General features: G+C 45.2%; 2 protein-coding genes and 1 long non-coding RNA gene across 5 annotated transcripts in view; 2 read left to right on the top strand and 1 right to left on the bottom strand.

Annotated features, from left to right (window-relative positions):
- Window positions 1-23,460, top strand: LOC149917306 (uncharacterized). The gene is made up of 3 exons (XR_016468457.1): window positions 1-101; window positions 5,921-6,041; window positions 23,275-23,460. It is a non-coding gene; the product is annotated as an uncharacterized LOC149917306 (long non-coding RNA).
- On the bottom strand, window positions 7,964-23,855 carry LANCL1 (LanC like glutathione S-transferase 1). The gene is made up of 9 exons (XM_031604362.2): window positions 23,696-23,855; window positions 23,453-23,570; window positions 17,554-17,761; window positions 13,959-14,094; window positions 13,431-13,577; window positions 11,552-11,734; window positions 10,934-11,110; window positions 10,578-10,650; window positions 7,964-9,793 (listed from the first exon to the last, which is right to left on the bottom strand). Exons 1-9 carry the CDS (start codon window positions 23,777-23,779, stop codon window positions 9,717-9,719), a joined length of 1,203 nt encoding a protein of 400 aa, XP_031460222.2. The 5' UTR covers window positions 23,780-23,855; the 3' UTR covers window positions 7,964-9,716.
- A 111-nt stretch (window positions 23,856-23,966) lies between these two features.
- The window catches only part of CPS1 (carbamoyl-phosphate synthase 1), a 256,402-nt gene continuing 254,304 nt past the window's right edge, over window positions 23,967-26,064 (top strand). For all 3 annotated transcript variants that reach the window (XM_090144439.1, XM_090144442.1, XM_090144441.1), the window contains exon 1: window positions 23,967-24,169. The gene's annotated coding sequence lies outside the window, so the exon portion shown is untranslated. The remainder of the gene's footprint in view (window positions 24,170-26,064) is intronic.

The raw sequence follows: 26,064 nt of genomic DNA on the forward strand, positions 1-26,064 counted from the left end.
TTTCAAACCATGCAAGTGAGAACAGCAAGTGCAGCTGGACCTTGAGTGCCACAACTGATTTGGATGAACGTTTGTGGAAAGAGCAGTTTGAAAAATCAGTGGTAAGTATGTTGAAGAAGGCATTCTTTCTCTAGTTTTGAGGACTCCAAAGTCAATGGGTGACAGACTGGATCATGGAAGATGTTGCTGCCACATCCACATGCAAGAGTATCCTGACACGTACTCCAGGTCTACGACTTCCTTAAAACAGTTGTACCACCTGTTTTGGTTTGTTGGTTTTTTTGCTTAGAAACGGCAAAATAGAAATTATTTATCCATCCCTTTTGGCAAATGGATTTTAGTTTCTGAGGTTTTCAAGGATGGGTAAAGACAACTAGTCGCAATTTGAAATCTGGACCATTTTGGTTAACTAGTAGACAACCAAGCATTTTTATTTAGTGAAGCTTCATCGTTAGTTCTCATCAGATATTTTGAAAAAATTGTGTCAAGTGAATAGATCTGGTGAAGACTGTTGCCAAAGAATATAAGACATTTCAACTACATTGAATCAAATTAGAAATTCAAGTGACTGCTCTGTAGTATTTTTTCTTTATTCAAGTGACGATATTATCCACAGAGGAAGGAATTGAGTGATTTTTGCAGAATTCAAACATGCTTTCATCTCTTGTGTGCAGATGAAATGCTGCCTGCTGGTATTTATCTGCTTTTTTGATTGATATTCTGTGATACCTGCACAGTCCCAGGAGAGTAGAATGCTGGTAATGTTTTGCAACCAATGTGATGAAATGAAGTGCAGGTAGTTTCAACACAATGGATCTTCCTCTACATTTGCAATCTCACATGGCTCATAGCTTTAGCGTTCCCAGGGGGATGATAGGATGTTCCCTGGCAGGCTTCATGCTTTGAGATGTGGGATCCACATGATCCGTTTTGTCCCCAGGTGCTGTGTGGAGTGTTTCTGGCTGGCAGGCATTGGCCAGAGTTTCATTTTGGCTCCTCTTTATCCGTGACGTGTTTTCTGGCAGAATTCCTGTGGCATGTGGAGATGGGTCTCTTTCCTTGTAGATTTCTAAAGTAAACAATTTAGCTGAATGTTTGAATACTTCTAACTAGCAATAGCACCAAGCCATATGCGCTGCGGTGACTTGAAGCCAGTGCTTCTCTTTCAGATTGAATTTATTTTGTGTGTTTGATTTGCCATTGTGAGTCTTACACGTAGATGATGATTGAAGGCACTTTCTTAATTGTTCTCTTACTGTGCTTATGTGAATTGAATTGGCAGGGTCAAGGAGGTTGCTTAGAATCGAATTATAACCTTCGTGGGACTTGGCGTAGGGTCTCCTGACTCCTGCTTTTTTCCCTGTGGTGGTGCATAGGATTTCATATTACGATAAAATCCTGTTGAAATAATTGAGGGTTCTGAAAATCAAGGCATCTGGAAATCTGTCACTGTGAGCGGAACTTAGATCCAACTATGTCAAGGTTAGATCCATCTCCCAAGGGATAGGAAGTACTGCAATGTTAACAACCTCCAGCCAGTGCCTCCCTCCTCCCGTGTTGAATGCCATTTTAATACAGCTTCTATAGGATGGGTTGGAGAGGGGGGACAGCTCTACATTTACAACTGCCATGCTTACCAGCCTGGGAGGTATGAGTTCCATCTTTGTGCCTGTTGCATTTGGTATTTAATAGGAGTTAGTGCTGGGAATATCTCTTCCATTTATGCTTTTTATGATCATAAATTGAGACTCTAACCCATCTTTTATCATGAACTAGGGCTTGTGCTCCTTTGGACCATGGCTTTGGAGATATCCCCGAGGAAGCTTCCATTGTGGCTGTGGGCCCTGCTGGGTTTTTTAATTTGCATCGCTTTCTTTCCTTTTCCTCCTTTAAACTTCTTCCAGTCCTCTTTTAGTTGTCATTACTGGAGGTGAGGTTTTTATCTCCCCTTCTGAAAGCCTCCATTTCCACAAAGATTTTATATGGCATTGTTATCATTGTAAGAATGTAAAGAATAACTGTAATCAAGTTGGTCTGCTGTGGACTTCAATGTTTAATGCAAGTATTCTTCTTGCCCTTGGCTGCTGCCCTTGGCTTCCCTCCCCAACGGTGCTAAACACTGAGCACTATCCCCGATGCATCTGATTTAGTAGATCTGCCACCTGCACAATAGAGTTAAGAACAGACGTTCCCCAATTCCTAATTAACTTGACAAAAGCATTTTGTCCCGCAGTCCTGTCCCTCCAGAGGGGAAGAGAAACCCAAAGCCACAGCACAGTTGTGAGTGCTGCTCTCCTGAGCTCGCACGCCTGCCACAGCTGGGGATTAGACAGCTGAAGAAAATAGTGCAGCAAAAAGTGGCAATGGCAGCTCTTGGGATGAGATGACATCTGCCAGGAGAAACGTGGTGTTGGCAGCTTCCGCAGCTGAGGGTTGTTTTTCCCCACTGTGCACTCTCGTGCAGACCTGCTTTCCCTGTCATCCTTTGCTCAGTAACGAGGATGGTAATTGGTCTTCACTGGCCAGAGATTTCAACAGTTGTGAGTGACTTTCCGAGACCAATTTTGCTTTTTTCTTTGCACTTTCCTCCATTTAATAGAAAATAGCAGCCTCCTTTCATGGATTTTTGAATTGAACGTCTGTTCTCCTACTCAAGGTGTCTCAAATCACTTCACTTTGGAAATCTGCAACTATGGATGCGTTTTTAAATAGTGAGCAACAGCTGCCTCTGCTCCACGTGATGTCTCTGGGGCCACAAAAACATGTAGTATGCTGTACATTGTGAGGTGCATCGTTAGGGTTCAAAAAGAAAGAACCTAATGGGAAACAATGCTATGGGGAGGGTAAAAACAAAGAGGTGAATGGCCACGCTTTCTGGTAGGTGGGTTCAAGGCACAGGGAGAGCTGGAAAATTGTTTGAACAGGACTGTGGTACCCTGCACATTGAAGTGCTACCACCTCTGAAGACATGGATATTGGGAATGGTTTATCTGTGGTCTGGCACACCTTTCCTTTCTGAGCACAGGAGGCCTGAGTTACCATCCCAGTGCTTAACAGCCTGTGCTCACCCGTTTGGAAAGCACAGATGGAGAATCTGCTGCTTCTAGTTCAGTTTAAGAAGGTCACAATTCAGTCTGGTTTCCAGTTCTATTTTGGATCAGAGGAGACCCCTGGTATGCCTTATTTCTATTCGTATTTTATTTTTTGCATGTACTGATTTTGTTCCTGCCTTCAGTATGTTCCTGAAGGACAAAGTTTGCTTTCGTAAACTGCCATTTGGATTTTTCTCTCTTGTCTGTTCTCTCAGCTTTAATTTCCTGCCTGTGTGAAACTCCTAGCCCTGTGTCACATCTAAAGGTTACGTCCAGTGCTTCAGCTGGAGCTGCAGAAGGCATGCCCAGCAGCCAGCCAGGGTGCCTGCCCTGCTGTAAAGTAGATGGCCAAGAGATCCCTGCTGTTTTTAATAGCTCTCTGACACTCTTGGCCAGCAAACGTGGCACATTTCATTATAACTCAGTTTTCACGCAGGCAGGTGACCTTTGTGATGATGAAGTTAAGCATCTCAGCCTTTTGCCATCTTTTTAAAGAGCTGGTGGCAGTTTCCTTGCTGCTGGGCTGTGCGCTCCTCAGAGTTCATCCAGGGCATAGGCTTGCGTGCTGGCAGGGAGCAGGGTCCTGATCCACTTCATAACAAATCACTCTGCCTCTGCCCGGTTCCCTGGACCTACCTTCACTGTGCACATCTTCTGTGAGCTTCCAGTGCTGGGCAGCTCAGAGTTGCCTGCACAGCTTAAGGATGTGGGAGAAAAACGAAGCAGTGAAGTGCCAAATGAGTTATTGGAGGAGCCCCAGCTTGGCATTTGCAGCCAGGGGAAGGAGACTTGTCTGCTGAGCCTCAGTCCAAGGGAGACACGTCCACTGAAATATGTAAGATGATCCTAGGGGTCTCTTCCAACCTTCATGATTCTATGCTTCTGTGCTCTCAGATGTCACCTCCAACCTCTGTTCTCTGAGTTTCTTCCCTTTGGATAGAATTCCGAGATGTTTGGAGAATTGTTGGTGCATCACATTGAGACTTTATAGGCTTGAATCCAACCTGATTCTCCCAGTTTTAACGGAGCCCCCCAAGTTACCTTCAATAGGAGTGTGAGATAACTCCAGATCAGGAGCCATAGCAAGATGGCATGTGCAGCTTCCATCATCTGAAGTTTCTCAAGGTTTCAAGTTTGTCTGCATATGCACAGCATGAACTTTTTCGATAGAAGATGTGTGTCAGTCTGTGTACAGCTCTGGTACAGCCCTCATTTCTGCTGTCTGTATCCTGCAGAGGCTTCCACTGGAGATGCAGAGAATCTGGGGTTACGCACGCCATGTTTAAATCTTACAGTGAGGAAAGCAAGGAGAGGATACCAAGATGTTTCTTGTTGGGAGGAATGTCTCTTAATTCCTCCCCCACTAATATATGCCATCACAAATCAGGAAAGTGAGTACTAATAGCATTGTGCTCCTCTCTTTCACAAAGCAGTAATTCAATACTCACTCATACAACACAGAGCCAGTGGTGCTCAGTGGTGCTGTGGTCTCCCCCTCGTTGGTAGGAGTGTGCCTTAAAGGAGAGGCAGCTATAATAAAACTCAGCCAAATGGTGGAAACATGATCAACTCCTCAACCCGATGGGAGCCAGCAGCCACTGAGTGGAACATTTGCTCTTGCTCTGTGTGCAGCTGTATGCTGTAGTGTAACTATTTATGGGCCAGACTCCAATGGGATTTATGGACGATGAAGCACTACCAGCAGATTTGATTACTGCCTGAGATCACTGCAAATGCTGCAGCAAACTGCAACAGCCGCAAAATGAGGGCAGTCTGACGCGTGTCCTGCCAGTGAGAAATTCCCCAGCAATGAGGGGATGGAGCTAAATGGCTCCACACAGGCGCAGGATTATGTTCCCTTCTTAAGGCTTCTGCAGTTGTTTCAAGCACCTCTGGGTCTCCTCTGTCACAGGTTATCTTCCTCGCTGAGAGTGAGCTGAGCTGCATCTTGTCATCCACGCAGGGGGTAAATGGCATGGTGACTCTAGAATGGCCTGGGTTGAAAAAGACCACAATGATCATCTTGTTTCAACCTGCCTACCACAGGCAAGGTCACCAACCAGCAGACCAGGCTGCCCAGAGCCACATCCAGCCTGGCCTTGAATGCCTCCAGGGATGGGGCATCCACAACCTCCTTGGGCAACCTGTTCCAGTGCGTCACCACCCTCACACTGGGTCCATTCAGTACAGTGTTGTGATTTATAACCAAATCTGCTGTATTTTCTCCTTGGAAGAGGTGGAGGGGATGCACAGCATCTGAGGGTGCTGGGCCGGCTGTGAGATGTCCTGTTTACCACAGAATGGTAAAAACAAATGGCTCTTGTATCTCAGAGTTGGATGCTGTATGAAATACTTCATTCCTCTTCTCCCCATCTGGTGGAACCTCTTCAAATCTAGATTACCTTAATATTGAATATGAACTTGGTTTTTGGGTTCTCCCAGGATGCTGTAGTCCAAGAGCAGCAGGGAGGGTGTAGTTTTCCTTGGGCTAAGAAGGTTTTGCCTTGATCTCACACTGTATTTTGCCTCCCCCTTGCTGCAATACAGTGAACTGGAGTCCTGAAACGACCCAGAGTAAAAGATACCACTCTTTTTTGTCCTCAAAAAGGGCAGCATGAAGGCAGAAACAAGTGGGGGCAGAGGTAAAACAGAAGGACCTTCAAGCAGCTTTGCCACAGGAGAAGGCAGTAGAGACCACCACACTAGGTGTGAAAGCTGGCTTGAGCAGTAGTTAGGAATACAGAGCCTTGTGGGAGATGCAGAAACAGTCTCTGCCTTAAATCAGCAAGTATATCAAAAGCCATTTTGTCCTGTTTTCCCCTCAACAGCTTCTAAGGGAGCAGTTTTGATGCTGAGATAGCAGAAACCCTGCACAGTGCAATGATATGATGGTTTTCTCCAGTCTCAGAGCAGCTGCCCAGATCTTCACGCTCACCTCTGCTTTCAGAGGTAAGTTGTACCAGTGGGGTGGTACTGGGTTGGTGATACTTGTCTCCAGACACCAAATGCCACATTCACAGTGGTCTCAGCATAACCACCAGTGCAGTGAGCCTCACTGCTTTCCATCTCACTGACGTCTGCACAAACGGTTGCCTGAACCAAGCACTGTCTCTTCTGCAGTAGCAGCATCCATAATTCTCACTCCAGAGTCAGAAAGAAGCTCTCTGAAGCTCTTAGGCAAATGCAGGGGGTACATGAGGGATATAAATATGTTTGTGTTAAAGGTAGAGTGGTTTTGGTCTGTTTCCAGCTCATGGCAAAGAGGTATTTGATGGGGGCTATCCTGCTGCTGTCTGAACGATGGAAGGGTTTGCCTGTTCTTTTCAAAAAGGAAAACAAAAAAACAACAAAAAAACCTCAATTCTACCTGTCACATATTAGTCACTAGCTTCTTTAATTAATATACTCAGGCTTGCTTTTAAGGTCAGGCACAAACAAATTCATTAGGTGGGCCCGAAATGTGATCAGCCACTCAAAGTTAATTAAACTCTGCCTGACTCCTACATTCAGCTGTTGTAGAAGGGCTGGATCCTGAACTGCTCTAAATCAGCTTAATGTCATGGGCTTTACACAGATCAGGCACTGGCTCCAGATCTGACCCATGTAGATGACTTTTCCAGAACTGAGAAAAGTAAAGCTAAGGACAAAAACAAAACAACCACCCTCTCCTCAAAAAGAAAAAGGGAAGAAAAAAAAAAAGTATGCAGAAGGTATAAAGCATCTTTTTGATTCAGGAAGAGTCAACAAAGCAATCCTGTGAGATTCAGCTGTAATCCAGAAATCTGTGCTTGGCCCTCATGCCAAGGTTAATGAGCTCCATGAGTTAAAAGGCTCAGCCGTAAAGATGCTGAAGCATCCAGCTATGATGCTGTATTTGGAGGTTTGAGTCTACAATGGTTTGAGTGCTAAGCAATTTTCCATCTGGGTTGACAGTGAGTCTGGAAGCTAACACTGCACACCCTATGAGCCCAGGGAGCCCCTCCAAAACCCCACTGGTATGAAAATCCTTGCCATTTCAGATGCTACTGGGCAACAATTTTTAGCCTGTCAGTTGACCTGCTCAATCCAGTATCGCTTTTCTAGAGTTTTCACTGCACTTGGCTCTTGTATTCCAGTACTCACCGCAAGGCCAGCGTACCAGATCGTGAAAGCTGGTAACAATAGTTGGGAGAACTTTATTCTGAAGGTATATAATGGTGCATTTGAGTTTGCATTGTAAAATGCGAACTCACCTCTGGCAGAGTTGCAATATTCACCTGACTTGTCTGGAACAGGTAGGTCTGAGGTCATGGTTTCAGGGAAAATTTGAGAAAGCACTAATTAAGCTGAGTGACAGTGCATTTAAGCTGTGGTTTTCATTTATTTTTGAGGAGTATGAGGCACTAGATTTAAAAAAAAAAAAAAACAAAAACAAACGAACTTCACAAATATCACCATAGATAACAGATATTTAATGAATAGCTTTTGGTGGTGGGAATGATGCTGATATTGTCTCTCTCAGGGGACATTTTAGTATTCCATGGGCATTACCTACCTCATGGACTCACACAGAGATTTCACACAGAGGGTGGTGAGGCACTGGAACAGGTTGCCCAAGGAGGCTGTGGGTGCCCCATCCCTGCAGGCATTCAAGGCCAGGCTGGATGTGGCTCTGGGCAGCCTGGTCTGCTGGTTGGCGACCCTGCACATAGCAGGGGGTTGGAGCTGGATGAGCATTGTGGTCCTTTTCAACCCAGGCCATTCTAGGATTCTATGATATGGTGCATCCGAGAACATTTCAGCAACTTCACCAGCATGGTGGTGGTGGCATATTTTTATTTCTTCAAACATGAGTTGTGGTCACAAAATGAGAGAAAAAACAACACAAAGCTTGTTCATTTTCATGTTTTATTGATCAGTGCTCCACCTGGCAGTTCTGCACCACTCCTGGTGATTTTCTGATCTGTGTATGAACCCTGGGCCACAGTGCTGCCCCATTAGGCTGCACAAACCACCTCCTCTACAAAGCAATGCCTGGAAGAAATCCAGGCGCAGACCAGTGTCCCCACTCTGGCATCACACCAGACAAGCTGGGAGGTGACTTATAGTGGGCCTCAGGTACTACAGGATCCCACTCTCGTGCTGTTTGATAAGCCAACTCCTACTCTTGAGTACTTGGCTTCTTCCTTTCCAGTCACCTCTTCCCTTACTGCATGAGTCCCAGAAACAACTGGGATGTACACCTCTTAGCCTGGATGAGCTTCAGGCTCCTCCCAGGAAGGCAGAGCCTAAGGCAGATGAGCATTTCTGTGTATCAGGCTGTCTTCTGATGAACTGGGTGTGGGGCTGCTCTTTGAGGAGAGGAGGAGTCTTCAGGAATGCTTTCTACTCTTCACTGAAACAGCTTCTTTCAAAGTAGTATAGTGGAGTCAGTAACTTCCACTGTACTCAGTACTTAGCTCGTGGTTGGAGCTAAAAAAAAGAAGTGCAATGGTTTAATGGGGGAGAGGAGGTCAGGTCCACTGCTGCTGCAAGTTAGTGCAGGGTTCTAAAGCATATTTACCCCTTGCAAGTTTCTGGTGCGCTGTCAGGTCAAAGCTATTGAACCTAGAGCAGATTTTCCAGCTGGGGAGATGTAGTGCATATCAAACTATAAGAAGCAGTAACAAGTGACTCAAGCTTTCCTGAACCTGGATATTTTATAAAACAAAGCCTGTACATATCCTCTACACAGGTAACAGGCTGAACACTGAGAGAACTCAGTGAAATACATTTCTTTTTTATGCTGCTGCTGCCAATCAGCTGTAATATTCATATATGTTTTTAAATAAAAGATTGCAAAAATAAATTTTCAAAGCTAACCAGGAGTGTCCACACCAGTATGCATTCTAGCTTATTATTAAATTACAATTTTCCATGACATGAGCAATGAACTCTGCAAGGTTTAGCATAAGATAGCAAATAAGCACCAAAGCTAGTGGATTATTTGTCTGTCACTGGAAAAAATGCACAAAAGAGCTATACATAATAGCCTTCACCTATAAAGCAGACAGGTGTAAATTCAGTACAAGGCTCTGGCATGTCAGTTCCAGCTGCTCTGTTTGCAATCTGACATTAAAAAAAGGAGAGATTCCACTACCCGTCACGTTCACTTCTTGTGGAGCAGCCCAGCTCCTAAACTACCTACTCCCTGCATGGACAGAAAGAGAATGCTTCAAAGCACACTGAAGGGCAATAGTCTCAGTGTATTATCTCTTGTTTTCCAAGGTCGACTTCCTGTAACTATTTGTCAGCACCAAAACAAAAAAATTAATCAGGCAAAGCCACATTCAATAGAAAACTTTCTCCCAGGAAATGGAATACAGGAAATAGCAAAACTTTATAGCGCACAAAATACTGCACGTTTCCCTGCTCCCAACTGCAGCCCTGTGTTTTCAAAAGACACCAGCAAAACCTGCATTTTGTTGTTTAAACTGAAACATCGCAACAAAACAACTAGAAATATTAGAGAACTTGGTGTGCCCTAGGAGGATGGATTTATGTTCAGTTAGGTAAACAACAATGAGCTCAGAAGAAGGAGAAAGCAGCTCTGAACTGCTTTTCCATGTGCAGAAAGATTTAGGCAAGGAACTGCCTAGCTTAGGTTCACAGTTCAAACGCAGGGAACTTGGCCTTGGTTGGCACCAGCAGGTCAGCAAGGAAGTAAATTGTTCCAGCCATTCCTGAGAACAAGAAAAAACAAAGTGCTTCAGAGAGATTCTATTTGGGCATCAAAGTTATCAGTTATTCAGGGAGAGAATGTATCGTGAAGACAGAAGACAGGAAAATGTATTCAGAAGGAGCTACATCATTTCTAATGTCTGAGCCTACACTTCCCAGCCAGCTTGGGTTCTTCAGTGGGGAGAGCATTTTGAAATCAATCAAATTGGAAAAACATCTGGGAAAGTATGACAATTTTTCCCACTTCCAGCCCCCTTCCTTCTGCTTCACCTGTCTACAGGCTTAAGAATCTGAATATCTTTGCAAAACTTTGGATCCTGTTGTGTTGCCTCAGATCCTCACTTTGTGTCTGGCTCTTGCTTTTTGGTGTACCCCAAATTTAGGGAGATTTATATTAGCTAAGGAACCAATTCTTTCAGCAATACCTGCTGATGGCATATTTTGGGAGAGTCAAGGAGCCCTACAAAAGCGACCCTTTTAATCCTTAAAAATGCATAGAGACTGAAGAGCCAGGCTGCAAATTACCTGAAGGCAGACTTTGGCCCGTAAAGTCATTCCCTTAAGATGTGTGCAGAATCTGTGCTGGAGGCCCAAAAGGATAAGATGCTCCAAGTGGAGCCACTGGCCTGTTACAGGAACACTGCTTCTGGGAAAGGGTAAAAAGAGCAAACGCTATTTCCCTATTCTTTATGCTGAGTTTTGCAAAGAGTTCAGTGGAACATTTTCCTCAGTGCTGAACTGGCTCATATCCAGGAGCAGAACACATGCTTAGGAATGGAGGTTTACCTTCAAAGAGAGAGAATGGTGTGTCTGGAGTCCGACAGCCATGTTGACCATAGCTTAAACACCACTCTGCGAACTATAAAAAAAAAAGGAATAGTGTTCAGATTTCATTAGAGAGGCATCTTGAAATAAATACCACCTTCAACCTTATATTATCCCTTTGCAGAACAAGGCTTCTGCAAAATATTCCTTCTATGCAGGCTGTCATGCAGCGACTACCCTGCTTAGGGACTGTGCTGGTAGAGCTGGTTAGATCTAACTCCCTCTTTACCACACTAGAAATTGGGTTTCAAAGGAAAAAGATGTACTGTAAAAAAGCAGAAGAGAATAATCCTCTCTCCTCTCACACAGGCTCTCACCTTGCAGGCCCTGTACAGGTATTTCATGTTCTGAGTGAGGTTGTAGAGTGCTAGGAAACCATAGGCATTGCCAGCAGTCCCGTGGCAGAGCCCATAGCCTTTCTTCAATAACCCATACTGCCAGATCACTTCTGCACACTGCAGGGCGTCGTTTAGGTACTGCTGTTCCCCAAACACCTGGAGAGACAAGAAACATTCCCCCATGCTGAAATGATTTCCTCACACAGAGAGCATCCCCACGTGAGTGAGGAGGTTTGGGTTAATTAGCTTCTAATTTAGTCTTAACTCTGTGACTCTGCTTTTAAAAGAGGATGTTTTTGATGTGATGAATGGGCTGTATGACCATTACTTAACACACAACTAGCTATCACCATTATCACCTGCAACAAGGCACCCCCCACATGGCTGATAGGGATTTTCAGAAGTATTTTTTAAAATACAACTTAATAATTAAAAAAAAATTCTTTTTAACTTTCTGTTTCAGTCACTGGTCCCACAGGGTGATTTAATTTTAACAAGCCAGCCTGATTTCAGGCACGGGGGTCCCAACAGAGTTTTCTCCTTGATGAAGTTCCACATTTAGGGGTCATCAAAGGATATCAACAAGATTTCTGGTACCTTGTAGGCCTGGAGAAGCATGTAGATAACGCCTGGTGCCCCGTGGCACCAATGGACAAGCAGGTCTCTGGTGTCATCGATGCAGGGAGGGTAATTGCCTGATGGGAATTTGAGCTGGCAGACGTAGTCCACGCTGGGTTTGACTGCGTTGTGCAGCTTTACTTGGCTCACTCCAAGGCCAGGCTAAGAGATAAAGTGTTAAAAACAGGAGAATTACCATTGTGTCTCTCCCTAACAGGCCCAAGATCTGCCTGAAAGAAACAAAGCCAATTATAATCGCATCTGTTCTTGCTCCGTGTAAATGAAGTTGTTTCTTTCATATCCCAAATACCTGATAGTCCTCAGATGCTCTGTCAGCAGCAACTCATTTCCGGTCATACTCTTGCATCCCCAAAAACAAAAGCTCCCCCAAGTGTGTCACACAGCCCTCTAAGCAAGAGAAGTCTTTTCCTGAAACTAAGCTGACGTAGTTTCAAGTACCCAACTTTGGAGTAAAAAGGTAAATTGCATAAAAACAGTATTAGGGATGAATTCCAGGAATGATTCCTAGAACCTAGAGCACAGCAGCTGTGAGCTGCTGGACCAGCCCAACTGCCTGTGATGCTGCATTTTCATGGATGTTTCTGTGTAGCTGCAAGGGCGTATCTTCACCGCTGACCTCAGATGGCAGCAAGAAAGGGGCTTCAGGATCCTCTCCAAATGGCACTGCCCCACACGAGATGTGCACTGGTCTGACCTCCTGTAGCAGACTGCAGTGAGACTTTAATCTAGGGACCACACTGTTCCCAAGATGGTGCTAACTTGAAAATTAAAAATCAATACTTGTGCTATAAAACCACTAGAGACATAAGTCCAACATCCTCCTTTCCACATTCCTGTTGTCTGCTTCTCCCACAGGTTTTTGTGTGTTATGCTTGGCTGGTCCAGGCTCTTTGCGTTTTATACAGCAGAGAAGCATGAAGCCTACACTGCATTTTATGGGAGACAGACTTCCTGAAGGGAAGCCAAGCACTTGAAACTTGGTGGTCTTCCACCTGCTGTGAGAAGTCTAATATTAAAAAAAAAAATAAAAATCATATTTCTATAAGCCTTGCTATATTCAAATGATTTGCATTGCTCGGCGGGCACTCTAACTGCTCTGGAAAAGCAATGTTGTTTATTGCTGTTATTATAAAGCTTAAGCACTGCAAATTTATGCACAAAATGACCCACATGGGAATTTTCACCTTGATTTCAAAGCTAAAGAAGGGAAGATTCCCAGAACAGCAATGAATTGTGAAGAACTGTGAGAAAGACCACATCAAAGTAAAGAGGCACTGCAGTTCCCAACCTCTTGCCTTGCTCTGCCTACTTCAGGCACTACAGAACTCAGCAGCTTAATAAAAGTAGTCCCACTGTTCTAACACTGAGATAGAAGCTTTGATTTTGGGAGACATTTCCAACTTTCCTACTACATGTATGATCTCTTTCACCATGCTTTTCTTACGGTGATTTTCACTCTGTAACGATCTGAGATTGCTCCAAGTAACCACCTCCTAAAACTACATAAATCCAAGAAACCCTAAGATGTCAACAAAAGGAAATGCTTTATAAGCAATTAGAAGACAGGGAAGCTTAGATCCTGCTGATCCACAGGCCTTCATTACATGAAACTGCTTGTATAATGTAGATCCTCCAGATCCCCATGAAGATGGAAAATCCAATCTCACAGACTTGGAGAAAAACATCAGAAGTGGAAATACATCATCAAACTGAAGAGAGCCTCAGACAAGAGATTTTGCCTGGCTTGATACCACCATGAAGCTATTCAGATACTCCTTCTCATTCAAAGAAATGTGAAACAGGTGCTATCAGCCCCTCCCTTCCAGGTGTCTCTTACCTGCATGAGATAGTAATAAATCCCAGCCAAGCCATGGGCTGCCCCTACGTAGTACTCCTGGTACCACTCATACATCAGTGGGCTCTTGGTTGTAAAGTTCCTCCTTTTGGCCAGGCTCTCTCCTGAGGCTACAACTGCTTCACAGACCTGTGGATGGAAACAGAAGTGGGTGAGGAAAGTACTGCAATCTTGCATCCAGCACGGTAGATAACCTGAAATAGTAAAAGCTTTGTTAATCCCCCATGTAGGGTGGGGAGTGTGGCTGAAGGGATGAAAGAGATGCTAATTCAGTGCTGTCTGGGCATTTACATGGATTTGAGGGATAGGGTGAGGGGGACAAGTAGCATTTCTTCCTCTTTGGAAGAGGATGAGCAACAGGGAAACCACAATGTGGATTCTTATTTGTTGCTAGAATCTTCTACATCTAACACTGATTTTTACCTGCTCAAAGGTGAGCGGAATGGGAAGAGACAGCTAATAAATCATCAGGTGGCTAATTCAGTCTCTGCTGTTGAGAAGCCACAGTACCTGCTGAATGTGACTTTGAGGGATCTTTTCCTCTCCAAAGTGCTTGTTCACAAACAGCAGTGCATACAGATAGCCCATGCGCCCGTACAGCAGCTCATCTGGCACTCGTGGATCAACCTTGTATAGGTGGAGCAGGCTACAAAGAAAAAAAACACGTGACAGAGATGAGAGGACAGCCAAAGCCATGTAAACAAGCAGTGAGACTGGAGTTCTAAAACAGAGTTTACTCCCTAGTGCTGCCTATACCCTAAGAGATATCATGAAAGTCCCTGTCTCAGCTTTCTAGTTATGCAAGGTACGAAATCCCTCCTTCCCCTTTGCTTTTGCTTGGTTTATTTTGTTCAGTGTTTCACACTGCAGCCATACTATGTGTATGTTCTATTTTAGAGCACTAGCTCTGGGAAAGCTACTTGTGGGGAAGTCTGGGCTCTCACCATTACTTTCCTGTGATGCTGCTGGAAGTGCAGATCTTTGCCAAAAATGGCTACTTTCAAATTCAAGTATCTGCCTAATTTGGCTGCTCAAGGAATGCTAGGAAGTCAAACTAGTATTGTGAGTGCGTGGAAAAATCTCAACCTGTATTCTTACAAGTCCTAATAGCAAAGCTCATTTCATTCCATGTCTACAAAGTACGCAGAGCAGTGCTGTCAGTAAAAGAGGTGCTTGCATGAGATAGAAATATGGGTAAGAGGTATGAAGTGAAAGCTGGATTCATTGTTTAATGCCAAGCCTCTGTGGGACGTGGGAGAATGTTTTCTTTAGGGGAAGAGAAGCAATAGTGAGGACAGTGTGGGCAGCATGAACGCTGTGGGCTGTCTGTGGGGCAGCCCCACAATGACAGCTGCTTGGTTGGCACCAGCCTTTAGCACACAAGTGTATAGCAAGAGCTCTGCTGGAGTCAGAAACTTTCTGTGCCATTTTTCTGACTATTTTCATATTGCAAATTTGGTGGTATCCCTGTTGTGCTAATGGGAATTGAGTGCTGTGCACATTGGCACTTTGAAGTTCAGTTCACTCTCAGTGCAAGTTTCCTGTTTTGCCTCTCCCCACAGCACCATCAAGGCTGGATGCCCTTCCATGAGCAGCAGGCAGAGATTGGAGTGGCTCTTTCTTTATTTTTCCATTCATCTCCAACAAAACACTCTGAAAAATGCCATTGCTTTTAAAACTCCAGCATCAGCAGCTTCAAGGCTGTATCCTCAGCTGCTTCCTGCTGTGGCTGCAACAGGGAAAGGGCTAAAATGAGAGCTGTGTATGCAGGGCTTCCCTGTCACAGCAGTGTGGGGAACAGAAGAGGTGCCTTGGCAGCCCTTGCTGCCAGGCAGAACTATGTGCTGTGAAGAAAAGAAGCAACCAAACGTCCAGCGTACCCTCAGAGCAGAGAGAGGATGCTGGGCTTGGACTCCCTGTGGCAGGAGTTTCCCTTGGCAGTGGACTCAAAGTAAACAGAGATATTGAAGGAGAAAGGAGGGAGAAATGTCTCATGGAGATGGCCTGACCCCATCTCTTCTTGCACTGCTCCTCAGGGAGGTTTTTCACAGATTAAACCCATGAGACAGATTCTACATCCAAGACTGGGAATAAGGGGGGTCCTGCTCCCAGGTGTGTGGCCTGAAGAAAAAGTCTTGCCATCTCCTGTCCCCATGTTGAAAGAAAGCAGATGAAGAGGAGGGTTTCCAAGCAGGAGCACAGCAGTTCAGCAGACAGGCTCTGCTTAGCAGCAGGCTGGTAGGAACAGATGCTGTCTGTTGAGGATGTCAGGGACATGTCAGGTGCAATAGCAGGAATGGATGGGTGGATAAACAGTTCCACCCTTGCTAGAGATTTTCTGGAGTAGTTGGAGCTACTATTCTTGCTCCATATGCATTACTGCTTCTGCCTCTAGCTGCCTTCCTAGCTATGGTTATCAGGGGAGTTTCTGTTGTTTTAGATATGTGTGGCAGACCTGCGCAGCGTATGTACAGTAGGAGATGCTTGGTGTGTTGCCAGACTGTGTTCCTCAGATGTGAGGATGTAAACTGAGGGCCTGGAAAGAAAGAGCCACTGCTCACAGCTGTGTCCCAGCTGCCAAAGAATCACTATTTTCTGGGCAGAGGGGGAGGTGAGGCAGCATAGAGCAAGATGGGATTTTTGTATGCCCCAACTCTTCTCTGTAGCTGGAACAGAAGTGCATTTTCTATACACTTGCACTGCATAACTTAGCAACTCTTCTGTAACCAAAAAGCACATTCAGAGCTCACTTAAGAGTGTGGATCAAGGGAGCTGTTTCTCAAAGAGAAATATTCCCTTTTTAAAGGGAGCATGGTCGGGCTAACTGCTCTGGGAATTGGTAACAGAGTAAGGACAGTTTAACTGTTTTTTCCAGAAAGACCCATTTTTCTTCCAGATGTATGAAGAAACCCATTTCCAAGGCTTTGCCCTTATTATGCCATTAGATGGCAGTGCAGGATTAATCACACGTTTCCATTCTGCCACAAAACTGTAGAGAACGGGGGATGCATGAGGGGAAGATCTACAGCAAGAAAACATTAATTAGGGATTTTCTACAACTTGGGGCTTATGTACTGACTGAACTGGCTGGTAATGTTTGGCAGGTTAGTTCCCCTATTATTAACAGATACAACAAATCCATTTTGACACAGTATCAGGCAAAACTCAAACCATAGATTATTTCAAAAATTAAAAAGAGAATTCTGTCTTCAGGCTGACCATATCTGCATAAATAAAAAGCTACTCTAGTTAAAGGAGTGGGAGCTGAGTCTCCAAGTGATGCGGGCACTTCAGATACCCATCCATGGTATTTTTAATCAGTGTTATGCATCATGGCTGTTTTAAGGGCACTGGTGTCACACTGAAGTGCCTGTGTTTTTGTCTTGCTGGTGTGCTGACCACTCAAAATAGCCAACCAAAATTCTATGCAGGACTCTTTCTCATTTTCTCAATATCCCCAAGAAAAGCTTGCAACTGCAGTCTCCCCCTATCCTTAACTTTTTTCCTTCCTCTGCCATATGCTGATCTGATTGTAATACTGCTTGTATGTCCTCTTTTTTTCTTAAGTATCTAACAAAAATATATTTGAAAACAGTTGAGGAAAGGCAGAAAATGGAAATAAATGAATCATAACCAGCTGCATTCAGCACTTGAAAAGGATGCTAATCTTAGGTTAAAGTCAAAGTCAACTAACAAATAGCAAGTGGAAGCAAGTGACACGTTTCTTCTTTTCATCAAAATGGATGTCAAGCTGAATTTAAGGCCTCTAAAAAAAATCCTAAATCTCACCTTATTATTATTATTTTTTTTTTTTGGTAAATGTATTTATTTGGGCATTATTTTCCCCTGTGTTATCTGAATTATTTCTAAAGTGGCAATACCAACTGAGGAATATCCTTTGCTCCCCTGCCTGCAGCCACACACGGTTGTCCTTAAGCTAGATGTTTCTTTGGGGTACAACAAGTTTGCTTTGTCTTGTCAAGTTTCTGAATTCTCTGAGAGTGTTGCAAAACATATTGGGGCATAGAGGAAAGGGTTTGGTACAAACCCAGACCAGTTCTACAGCAAGTGCAGAAAAACAGAAAGACATAACCATGCATTTTACCGAGTGATGCAGTCTTCTGACTGCTTGTGGTTCTGCAGTTTGTGGTAGATGACTGCAGCCACTGCCAGGGGCCCAGCATCTCCACACAAGAAAGTGATGGATCGTCTTGTCAGACAGCTCAGGCTCTTCTTCACATACTCATGGGCCACGTGGAGGTACGCTGGGTCTCCATACACGTCATGCAGGTGCAAATACAGCACAGCAATGCCTGCAAGAGGAACGCAAGTTCTGTAACCACCAGAGAAGTTTATTTTTTGTGTCTTCTTCCCACTACACAGCTTGGCTGCTTTAACACAACAAAAAGCCTGGCCGTCAGTCTCATCTAGGTCATGAGCCTTGCAGACCTCTTCTTCAAGTACATGCAGGATGTCATAATGCCCAGCAGCACCATCCATAGCTTCTCCTAGAGGCTAACAGAGCTTCTGCTACATAGGTTACCTACTGTTTTAGTAGTTGAGAGCAAAAGATGAGACCCAGACAAACACATAAACCTAAAAACCATATCTGGGCCTGGTTTGTAAAACTCAGAACACCAGAAAACATCAGGCAAGACAGGACTTGTGGCAGAGCATGCAAATTGTTACCCTGTCTCAATTGATTCTTCCCATGCCAAGAGGTGAAGGGCTGGGTCTATTTATTTGGATCAGATTTAAAAGTGACATATCTTCAGCACTGGGAAGCAACACCTTTGAGACGTCCTGCTTGGCTCTTTCTTCTCCTGCCACTGGCTCCTGCTGGGCAGATCCCAAGACCTACACAACAGACTGGTGCATCTTACAAAAGCAAAGAGGCTGCCAGACTCTCCTCTGCAGCATGTTGTTCATGAGAGCAGCCCAGATCTGGAATAGAAAGAGCTACCTGGAATGCTAGAGAAAGCCCCATTATCCTCCTGGGATGTTTTCAGCAGGGTACAGAAGGTACAGAAACAAGTCTGTTACTATGATGTCACATAAATTATTGTCCTTTGAGTCTATCTGCCCTGTCTTCACCCAGCTCTTCAACTGCATTCAATAGGTTTGCCACATTCAAACCAGCCTGATCTGGAAAGCACCCTCAAACATGCACTGGAGAAAGCTACTGGGCTATAGCCTTTTAAAAGAGCTAATTTCATTCCTTATCAATAACCATTTCTAAGAAGTCACAGGTCTTAGTTTAAGTCTAAATTAATTGAGCCAATCTCTGCAGATTTTGATGTTGCAAAGGGGTGGTGGTGTAAGGAAAAGCATGCTGCTGAATTACTCTCTGTAGAACTGAGGACAATTTTAAATTTAGATCTCTTTCTCATTTTGCATGGGTAATCTCAAAAGCTTCGTGCTGCAGACAGTTCAATTTCACTTGTACATTAAAGGCAGATTTCCATTTCCTAGTGAAGTTAATAACCTTGTCCTCTCTCCAAGCAGTTCAGTGTTAGTATTTCTGAGAGAGAAGCTCAGGTACATGATATCATCATTCGGGTTTATCAGGATGAAGCCCTTCTTTAAAGGGGAGCTCCTCTTCCAGCCAGCCAATCTAAAGTTACTCTCCTCGATTTACTGAGCACCTAGCACAGCCTCTAGACTCTTAACAGATCTGATAGCTGTCTGAGCACAACCTGCACTTCTGAGTTACCTCCTTTAACATAAATCTTCTTGCTTTGTAAGTAACTTCCATTCCCACAGCTATCGTACCACCCTAATTATGTACATAACTACCATGCCAAGACTATTGCTAGGACCGAATTCTGAGAAAGTAAATGTCTCAGCAGTGTTTTCCACTGACTTCTCTGCTTTTCCTCTTGGAAAACATTCCTTGCTCCCTTTCCTCCCCAGCCTAAGCACTCTCCAATGGTCAGTCTTTTGGAGAAGATTCCAAAAACCATTAACCTATATTAAACTATATTAAGGAATGGGAACAAGACCTTTGCTTTCCCCAATCATTTATCCCCCGCTTTATCTTTCAAAACCAAAAGCTGTACAAACTGTATATAAAGACAATTTTTTTTCAACTCATTCTTCAAAGGAATTCACACTCCTGAGGTAACCAGCAGGGCACAGTGCAGTGCTGCCTTCAGCCAGCTGCTTGCTCTGTTGCTGCCTGTAAACCTAGGAGGGAAATCCAGCAGAGGTGGTCAGGACCATGCATAAAGCTGTGTGTGGAGGGATACAGAATGCAGTCACCTGCATAGGAAATGGACCTGCTTTCTCTTTAGTTTCTCCAGACTTCTTTTTATTTTTTTTTTTCCCTCCTTGAAGCGTAAGATTTTGCTGTACAGCCACCTGCACATCAGACATCACTTGGTGGTGCAGGACTGTGGTGAACATGCGTGCTGTTGACAGCTTGTCTTTTTAGTAGGGCTCTGATGACCAAAACTGCTGTCTCTAGCATGCAAGGAGCCGATGCACTGGAATGTGAACTCCTGAGATACTTGCTAGCTGCAGGGAATCAGGAGGCAAATACCAGGTCTGTGTATCTCACATCAAAGCCCATTTATTTAACATCTCCATCTCTTGTCATCCTGTATAAGAGATGTCAGAGATGCAAAGGGATGCTTTGTGTTAAATATTTCTTTTGGGGAGGTGTGGGAGGAGATTTAAATGCATGCACTGGAAATAGATGTATTTGCAGCAGTCAGCTAATGCCAATGGTCCTAATTTCAGCATCCATTACCTCCAACAGAGCAGAGAGAAGACAAGCTCTTGCTGAAGTGCTAAAGCACTGCAAGAGGCTGAAAACAGTCTCTACCATATGACTGTTCTGTTGATCAAACAGAAGAAAAACCGTGTCTTGGCTTCCCCACAAGTTCTGTTGGTTGCACTACCACTGCAAACAGTTCTGCTGGTGGGAGAACAGCAGCAGCAAGGCAAAGCTTTCCCCTCATGCTGAGCAGAATAGATAAAAGTGGTGACAGCTCCACTACAGTGCTGACAAGACCAGCAGGGATGCCATTACATTGCTCTGAACGTGCCTCCTTATCCACCAGGAGATGAGCCCCAGCGTGGTCCTTTCACAAAGGTCACCAGGTTCCCATAAGAGATTTCTGGGTCACTGCTAATTTGGATCAGTTCCAAACCTGTCATCTACAGTAACAAGGAAGGAGCTTGGAGATCTTACGTTGACCCAGAGAAGTAAGTCAGCCAGGACTCTCAAAGCAAGACATCAAAGAGTAGAGAGAAGTGGAAACTTCTCTCTGCACACTGCAAGAAAACCTGACGGTTTCTTGTGGGAAATTTAATGTCATTTTGATAAGGCATGGCATAAAAGTTACAGAGTGGGGTGCTGCCCAGCTCAAAGGATAATAAGTCTGAATAGAAATGTAAGGTAGTGCAAGTCCTTGGGATTATGAGGTTAGAACTACGATATTACACTGAAGTGATCAAAAGGTGTTTTTCCTGAATTTCCATCCATTCCTGAATTACTTTTCTTTCACTGAGTATCTTTTGAAGAGCCCTTTCCAAAGGCAGCTCAGCCCTATTCCCCAAAAGCTGGGGCAAGCTACCTGCACTCACTAGTTTCTTTCAGAGGCTCTCAAGCTGTCAAAGCCATGACTAGTGCATTGCTAGAGAAAGCAATGTTTGCATGGGAAACAAATCCCAAAAGCACTGCCAGAAGGGGCAGTAAGTGGGCTCTTTCCCTTACATAATGTTTCAGAGAGGAGACCACCCCATCATCTTGGAAGGACACAACAGGCAACCAAGGATCAGACTCAGGACCTTCCTGGCTTTTGCAGACAGCAAAGAGGTGGCAGTAGTGACATCAAGTCTCTTGGTTCTTCTCCACCATCTGGCCTTCTAGTCTAGCCAGCCTTTGGACCAAGGTTTCCTGGCCTCTGAGAAGTACCAATGCACAAGCAACTCTTGGGCATCCTCATGCTAATCTGTCTGAAAATGGATGAGACCATCATAGTTCTGCCAGGATTTGAAACATTTCTGATTCAGAATTAGCTTACAGCAGTTTACTCTCCCTCAGTCAATACTCGAATAACAGCAAAACAGATTAAGACCATAAAAGCTTTTGCAGCTGTCTAGCTAAACTGATTAAAAGACAAAACGGAACACGAGAGCTGAGCCTGGTATACACCCAGGCACATTGTAGGCTTTGCCTACAGGGCCCTGATCTCTATGGGGAACTGAATGAAATCATAACGAGCTGATCCAAATGTGTTTTGAGGACATTCAGCTTATGCTGGATAATCTCGACCCGAGCACATTGTCTCTGCCTCTGAGCTGAAAATGCAAGTCCTCCCCTTCCTCTGCTCCAAGTTCACGTGCCAAGAAGCTGTGGCTTCACTGGCACAGAAGCAAGTGAGGGGAGGAAACGCTCTCAAGTGTGTTGGGAAAGAAAAAGGCACCAAAGTAAAGTGCCAGCATATGCTGTGTATTACTGGGTGTAATGTAGTATGCTCAAGTATGTTGCATTTCACGCAGAGTTTACGCTAGAAGAGGCACATTTCAAATCTTTCTTATTAGTGGCCACAAGAGTGCGGGTTGATTTCAGACTGCTGGGCAATGATTTACATGAGAAGATGCTCAACAAGCCTTTTCTACATAAGCAATTAAGGAAAGAAGCTGCTGTCTTGGCCCAATTAATTTGCTCTCTGGAAACCAGCACTGAATAAATTAATACAGCTAGGATTAGAAAAGAAATGTGGGTGACTAAGATACAATGTAATATGTGCAAACTTCACTTCTCTGGCAGTGACCCACAGGAAAACTGCCCCCAGCTTTTTCTAATCCTATTAGCCAAAGCAAGAAGGTTGTATGCCCAATGAGAAATGATCCCAGGGTAGGAAAAAAAAAAAAAGGAAGAAATTAATGCTCTCCCATGCTGGAATTCAACAGTGGCATGTTTGCATTTCTTATTAGCTGCATTATCAGTGCCTGTCTACCTTGCTAAAATTTGTAAGCAGCCATTTCTGACATTGCTCTCACCAAGCTGTAACATTACCTTAGCAACAATGAACAGTTTTCCCAAGCAAACTGCTGGCATCAAGTTCCACTGTATCCAAGCACAAGCCATGCTCAGATTATAATATGGAAAACTGCCATTTGAGATTACAGCATACAGGTTAAAAAAATTTTAAAAAAAGCTGTGGCAGCAAAAAGTCTTGCAGCAGCCACACAAGTAGCTGACTATCCCAAGATGCCTCCCTAAAGCCTGGCACAGCGCAGAAAGCAGCAGCAGAAAAGCTGACAAAGCACACAACAGAATCCAAAGGTGTATCCTCCCTCGCTCCAGGGGGTAGGGATAGGGTGGGGAAGGTAGGGCATGCTCCCATAGAAGGAAAAACAGGTTGAAAGTGTAGAGCAGGATAGAGACGAGCTCCTGGAAACTTTGTGCAGAAGAATTTGACTGAGTAAGGTTTCCCTCTTTAGTTCTGTTCCCTCCACTGAAGCAGAGCTGGCCCTGGCTGAGTGGAGGGGCACTACCTGGGGAACTGTCAGTGTCATGAGATAAAGATCAGCCCAAACAAAAAAAAGATGGACATCACTGCAGGCTCTCAGCTTACGACTGCCACTCACTACAGCTTACAGGGAAGCGGCCTACTGTGCACACATGCCCGCTTCACAGAACAGCCGTTTACTTGTCAGCACTCTTCCCACAGCCAGATTTGGAGCCAGCCTCTTCAGAGGCTCCACTATTTGCTCCCAGGCAGATGTGTTTCAATCCTCCAGCTTTATCTGTTGCAGAGGCTTGGCGCTATTAACGAAGACCCGGTCTCATCTCTGTGGTCCTCCTTTGCAGGTTGAGTTCCGCTCCCAAAAAAACAGGGGCTCCAGAAATAACAGCCCCTCGGCTTAACAGACCGTGCAAGAGAAGTGCCGCTCACGACACACGTTTACCGTGGACGAAGTGAAGAAGTGAGTTTGACTCGGCCTAACCCGGAGGACAGCTTCAGAGCCATCCCACGGCGCTGCCCTACCTGCCCAGCCCGTGTAAGCCGTGCAGTCCCGCGGGTCAGCAGCCTTCAGGCCCCTCTCCATCTGCTGCAGCAGTTCCCTTATTTTGTTGTTCAGACGCTGCGTGAACTCGGGTGTCAGCTGCAAGGAACGCAGAAAATGTCAGCAAACGGGAGGAGGGCTGAGCGGGCGGGTGAACGGGCCGGAGGAACCTCAGGGCTCGATTTCCCCGAACAGCCGGGACATCGCGCTGCATCCCTACTCACCCGGCCGGACGCATCGAAATACGCGGTGCCCAGAGACTTGTCGTAGTCCGCGTACGGGTTGGGCAGCGCCCGCTGCGCCATCATGGTGCTGCCGCCGCGCGCCGCCTCACCTCGCGCCGCGCCGCGCCGCCCCGCCCTGCGAGCCGCCGCCGGAAGGCCGCGCCGTGCCGCCCCTCCGCAGCGCTGAGGGCTCGGCCGCCATTTTGGCTCCGCTTGGCGGGGCTTGAGCGGCGCCTTGCCGCCGTCCCTGTGGGATTTAGGGCTCCCCTCAGGCTGGTTTTGGGGGTTTGCTTGCTAACCTGCCCGCACAGAGTAAGGAACGAAGGCAGGCAATGATGTTGCTAGGAAAGCTGCTCCCACGTTCCCTCTGCAGTTCCAGTCAGCTGGGGTGTGAGGGTGGGAAGGCGCGGGCACAACGCTGGTTTGCTTATTGCATCTGGAAAGGGTCGTGCTGGAACTCCTGGGGAAAAAAAGGTGAGCAAGTTGTTCAGAACGCATCGAGTTCAGAACACGGAGGCTAGTTTTGTGTGGAAGCAACCTGCAAGTAAGCGGATAAAATGGTTAGAAACCAGACTCCAGCTGGTCTTCATTATTAGCAGCCCCAGCCCAGAGGTTGTTCTGGAATGTTCTGTGTCTGAAGCGCCTTGCCGCAGCGGGAAGGATGTCCCAAAGTCTGTGAGGGAGGAAGGAATGGTGTAGAGTACGTCCTGCTCCACAGCATCACGTAAAGTCAGATCCTTAATAAACGTTAGTTCTGGTTGCTGGCAGTCTCTGGTAGGCTGGTTGCATGCCTGTGGGTGCTGTGGTTATATGGGTAAAACTCATGGTTCTCCCTGAAGATGACCTCAGGATGCCTGATTGCCTGCACCCTCAGCTCCATGAGAATACAAATCCAAACGCCTGCCGGTGCTTCAGCCGCCTACCGGGGGCATCGTGCAGGAGCACCTCCTACCACAGAGAAATGGCTCCTCCTGCGCTGTCCTGTCCAGCAGCAGGCATCCTTCAGCTCTGTAACCTCTCCCCTACCACAGCTCTCCAGTCAGCAGGTGCTCTGGGTGGAGGTGCTCCACACAGTTATGAACGTTGGGCATGCTTTCAGCTGTAACACGAAGTGTAAAACAGTGATAAGTTTAGAAACGTGGCTATTTTTTAATATCATGGCTCACTGTATTTGATCTCGGCAAACAAAACTCATATTAGGAGACTGAAAATCGTAGTGTCTTTCTGAGGTTAAAAAGGTTTGCTTTTTGAAGGTAAAGCAAGTGTTCTATCTTGTCTCTATGATGACAAAGTTTCTCATTTTTAAAGGACATCTGGAGGGAGGAGAAGTGTCTTTTTTATTGGATTCTGTTTTCCCAATATGCTGTAAGCATGATCGCATTTTGCATTGATTATTTTCTTTTAGCAGCTTCTGTGGGGAGATCAAAGCCTAAGTATCAGTCACAAAAGCTGAACTAAGCTAGTCGATTATATTGATAACGTATCTAAAGCAAACCTTACCTATATCCTGCCTGCATTTATTGGGGTCAGGTGTTAAGACAAGTACTCAGCAAAACCCAGTTCTGACTCTATGCACACACTGAGGTGGGCTTTGAACAGTGATTAGCATTCAGAAAAGACCTCAAAGATGTAGTAGATGCTTCTGCATCAATGTGAGCTTTCTGCTCAGTTGTTGTGAGGAAGGGGAAGGAGAACAGAAATGAGAGTCCTGTAAGGTATGTTGGTGGCTCACTTACTTCTGAAATACTGTGTTTACATTTCATCCCCAAAAACATGGCCAAGCTAGGAGAGGTACAAATCAGAGAACTAATCAGATTAGAAATATCTGTGCAACATGGCTTATGCACAAGCATTAAGTAGTCAGAGTAGGGCTGTTCAGATTGGAAAAGAAACATGGCAAGAGAGTTTTTATAGGTGCCTGTCTGGTCTTTTAATGTTGTCATGGGCTTAATGGAAGAAGGTGATACACTGGCTTTCAAAGCTAGCACACATCAACTGAAATGACTGGGAGCAGCCATCAAAAGTGAAGATTATTCATGTAGTTAAGCTGTGGCAGGTTGTTAAGGAAGAAAGTACCACTATGGCTGTGCAGAGGAAGCTCCTGAGCCCAGGCTTCTGGGAATTTGGAGACTGTTGCTGCATGCATTCACTAGCACGCTGTGTTTCTGACTAAGAAAGCCGCTATAGGAGGATTTGGGTATCCCTCATGCTACGTGTTTCTATTTTGCTTTACAGCACTCAGTCTGGGTAGAGCAGTTACTAGGCTAACAGGTTTGTAACGATGCCTCTCTGTGCCACCAGCTGCTGTGTCTCCCTTAAGCTCCCGACACATCCCTGCTCTTTTAGGGCTCAGCCGCTAGATGCCCCTG

Source organism: Phasianus colchicus, chromosome 7 (assembly GCF_987193195.1).
Source record: "Phasianus colchicus chromosome 7, bPhaCol1.hap1.1, whole genome shotgun sequence".
Taxonomy (NCBI): Eukaryota; Metazoa; Chordata; class Aves; order Galliformes; family Phasianidae; genus Phasianus; species Phasianus colchicus.

Coding starts and splice junctions, on each gene's coding strand:
- LANCL1 (XM_031604362.2), bottom strand. CDS start 23,779: ATGATGGCGCAGCGGGCGCTGCCCAACCCGTACGCGGACTACGACAAG. Junction 23,571..23,695: donor ATTTCGATGCGTCCGGCCGG/GTGAGTAGGGAT, acceptor CGTTCCTTGCAG/CTGACACCCGAGTTCACGCA. Junction 17,762..23,452: donor GGCTTACACGGGCTGGGCAG/GTAGGGCAGCGC, acceptor TTCCTCTTGCAG/GCATTGCTGTGCTGTATTTG.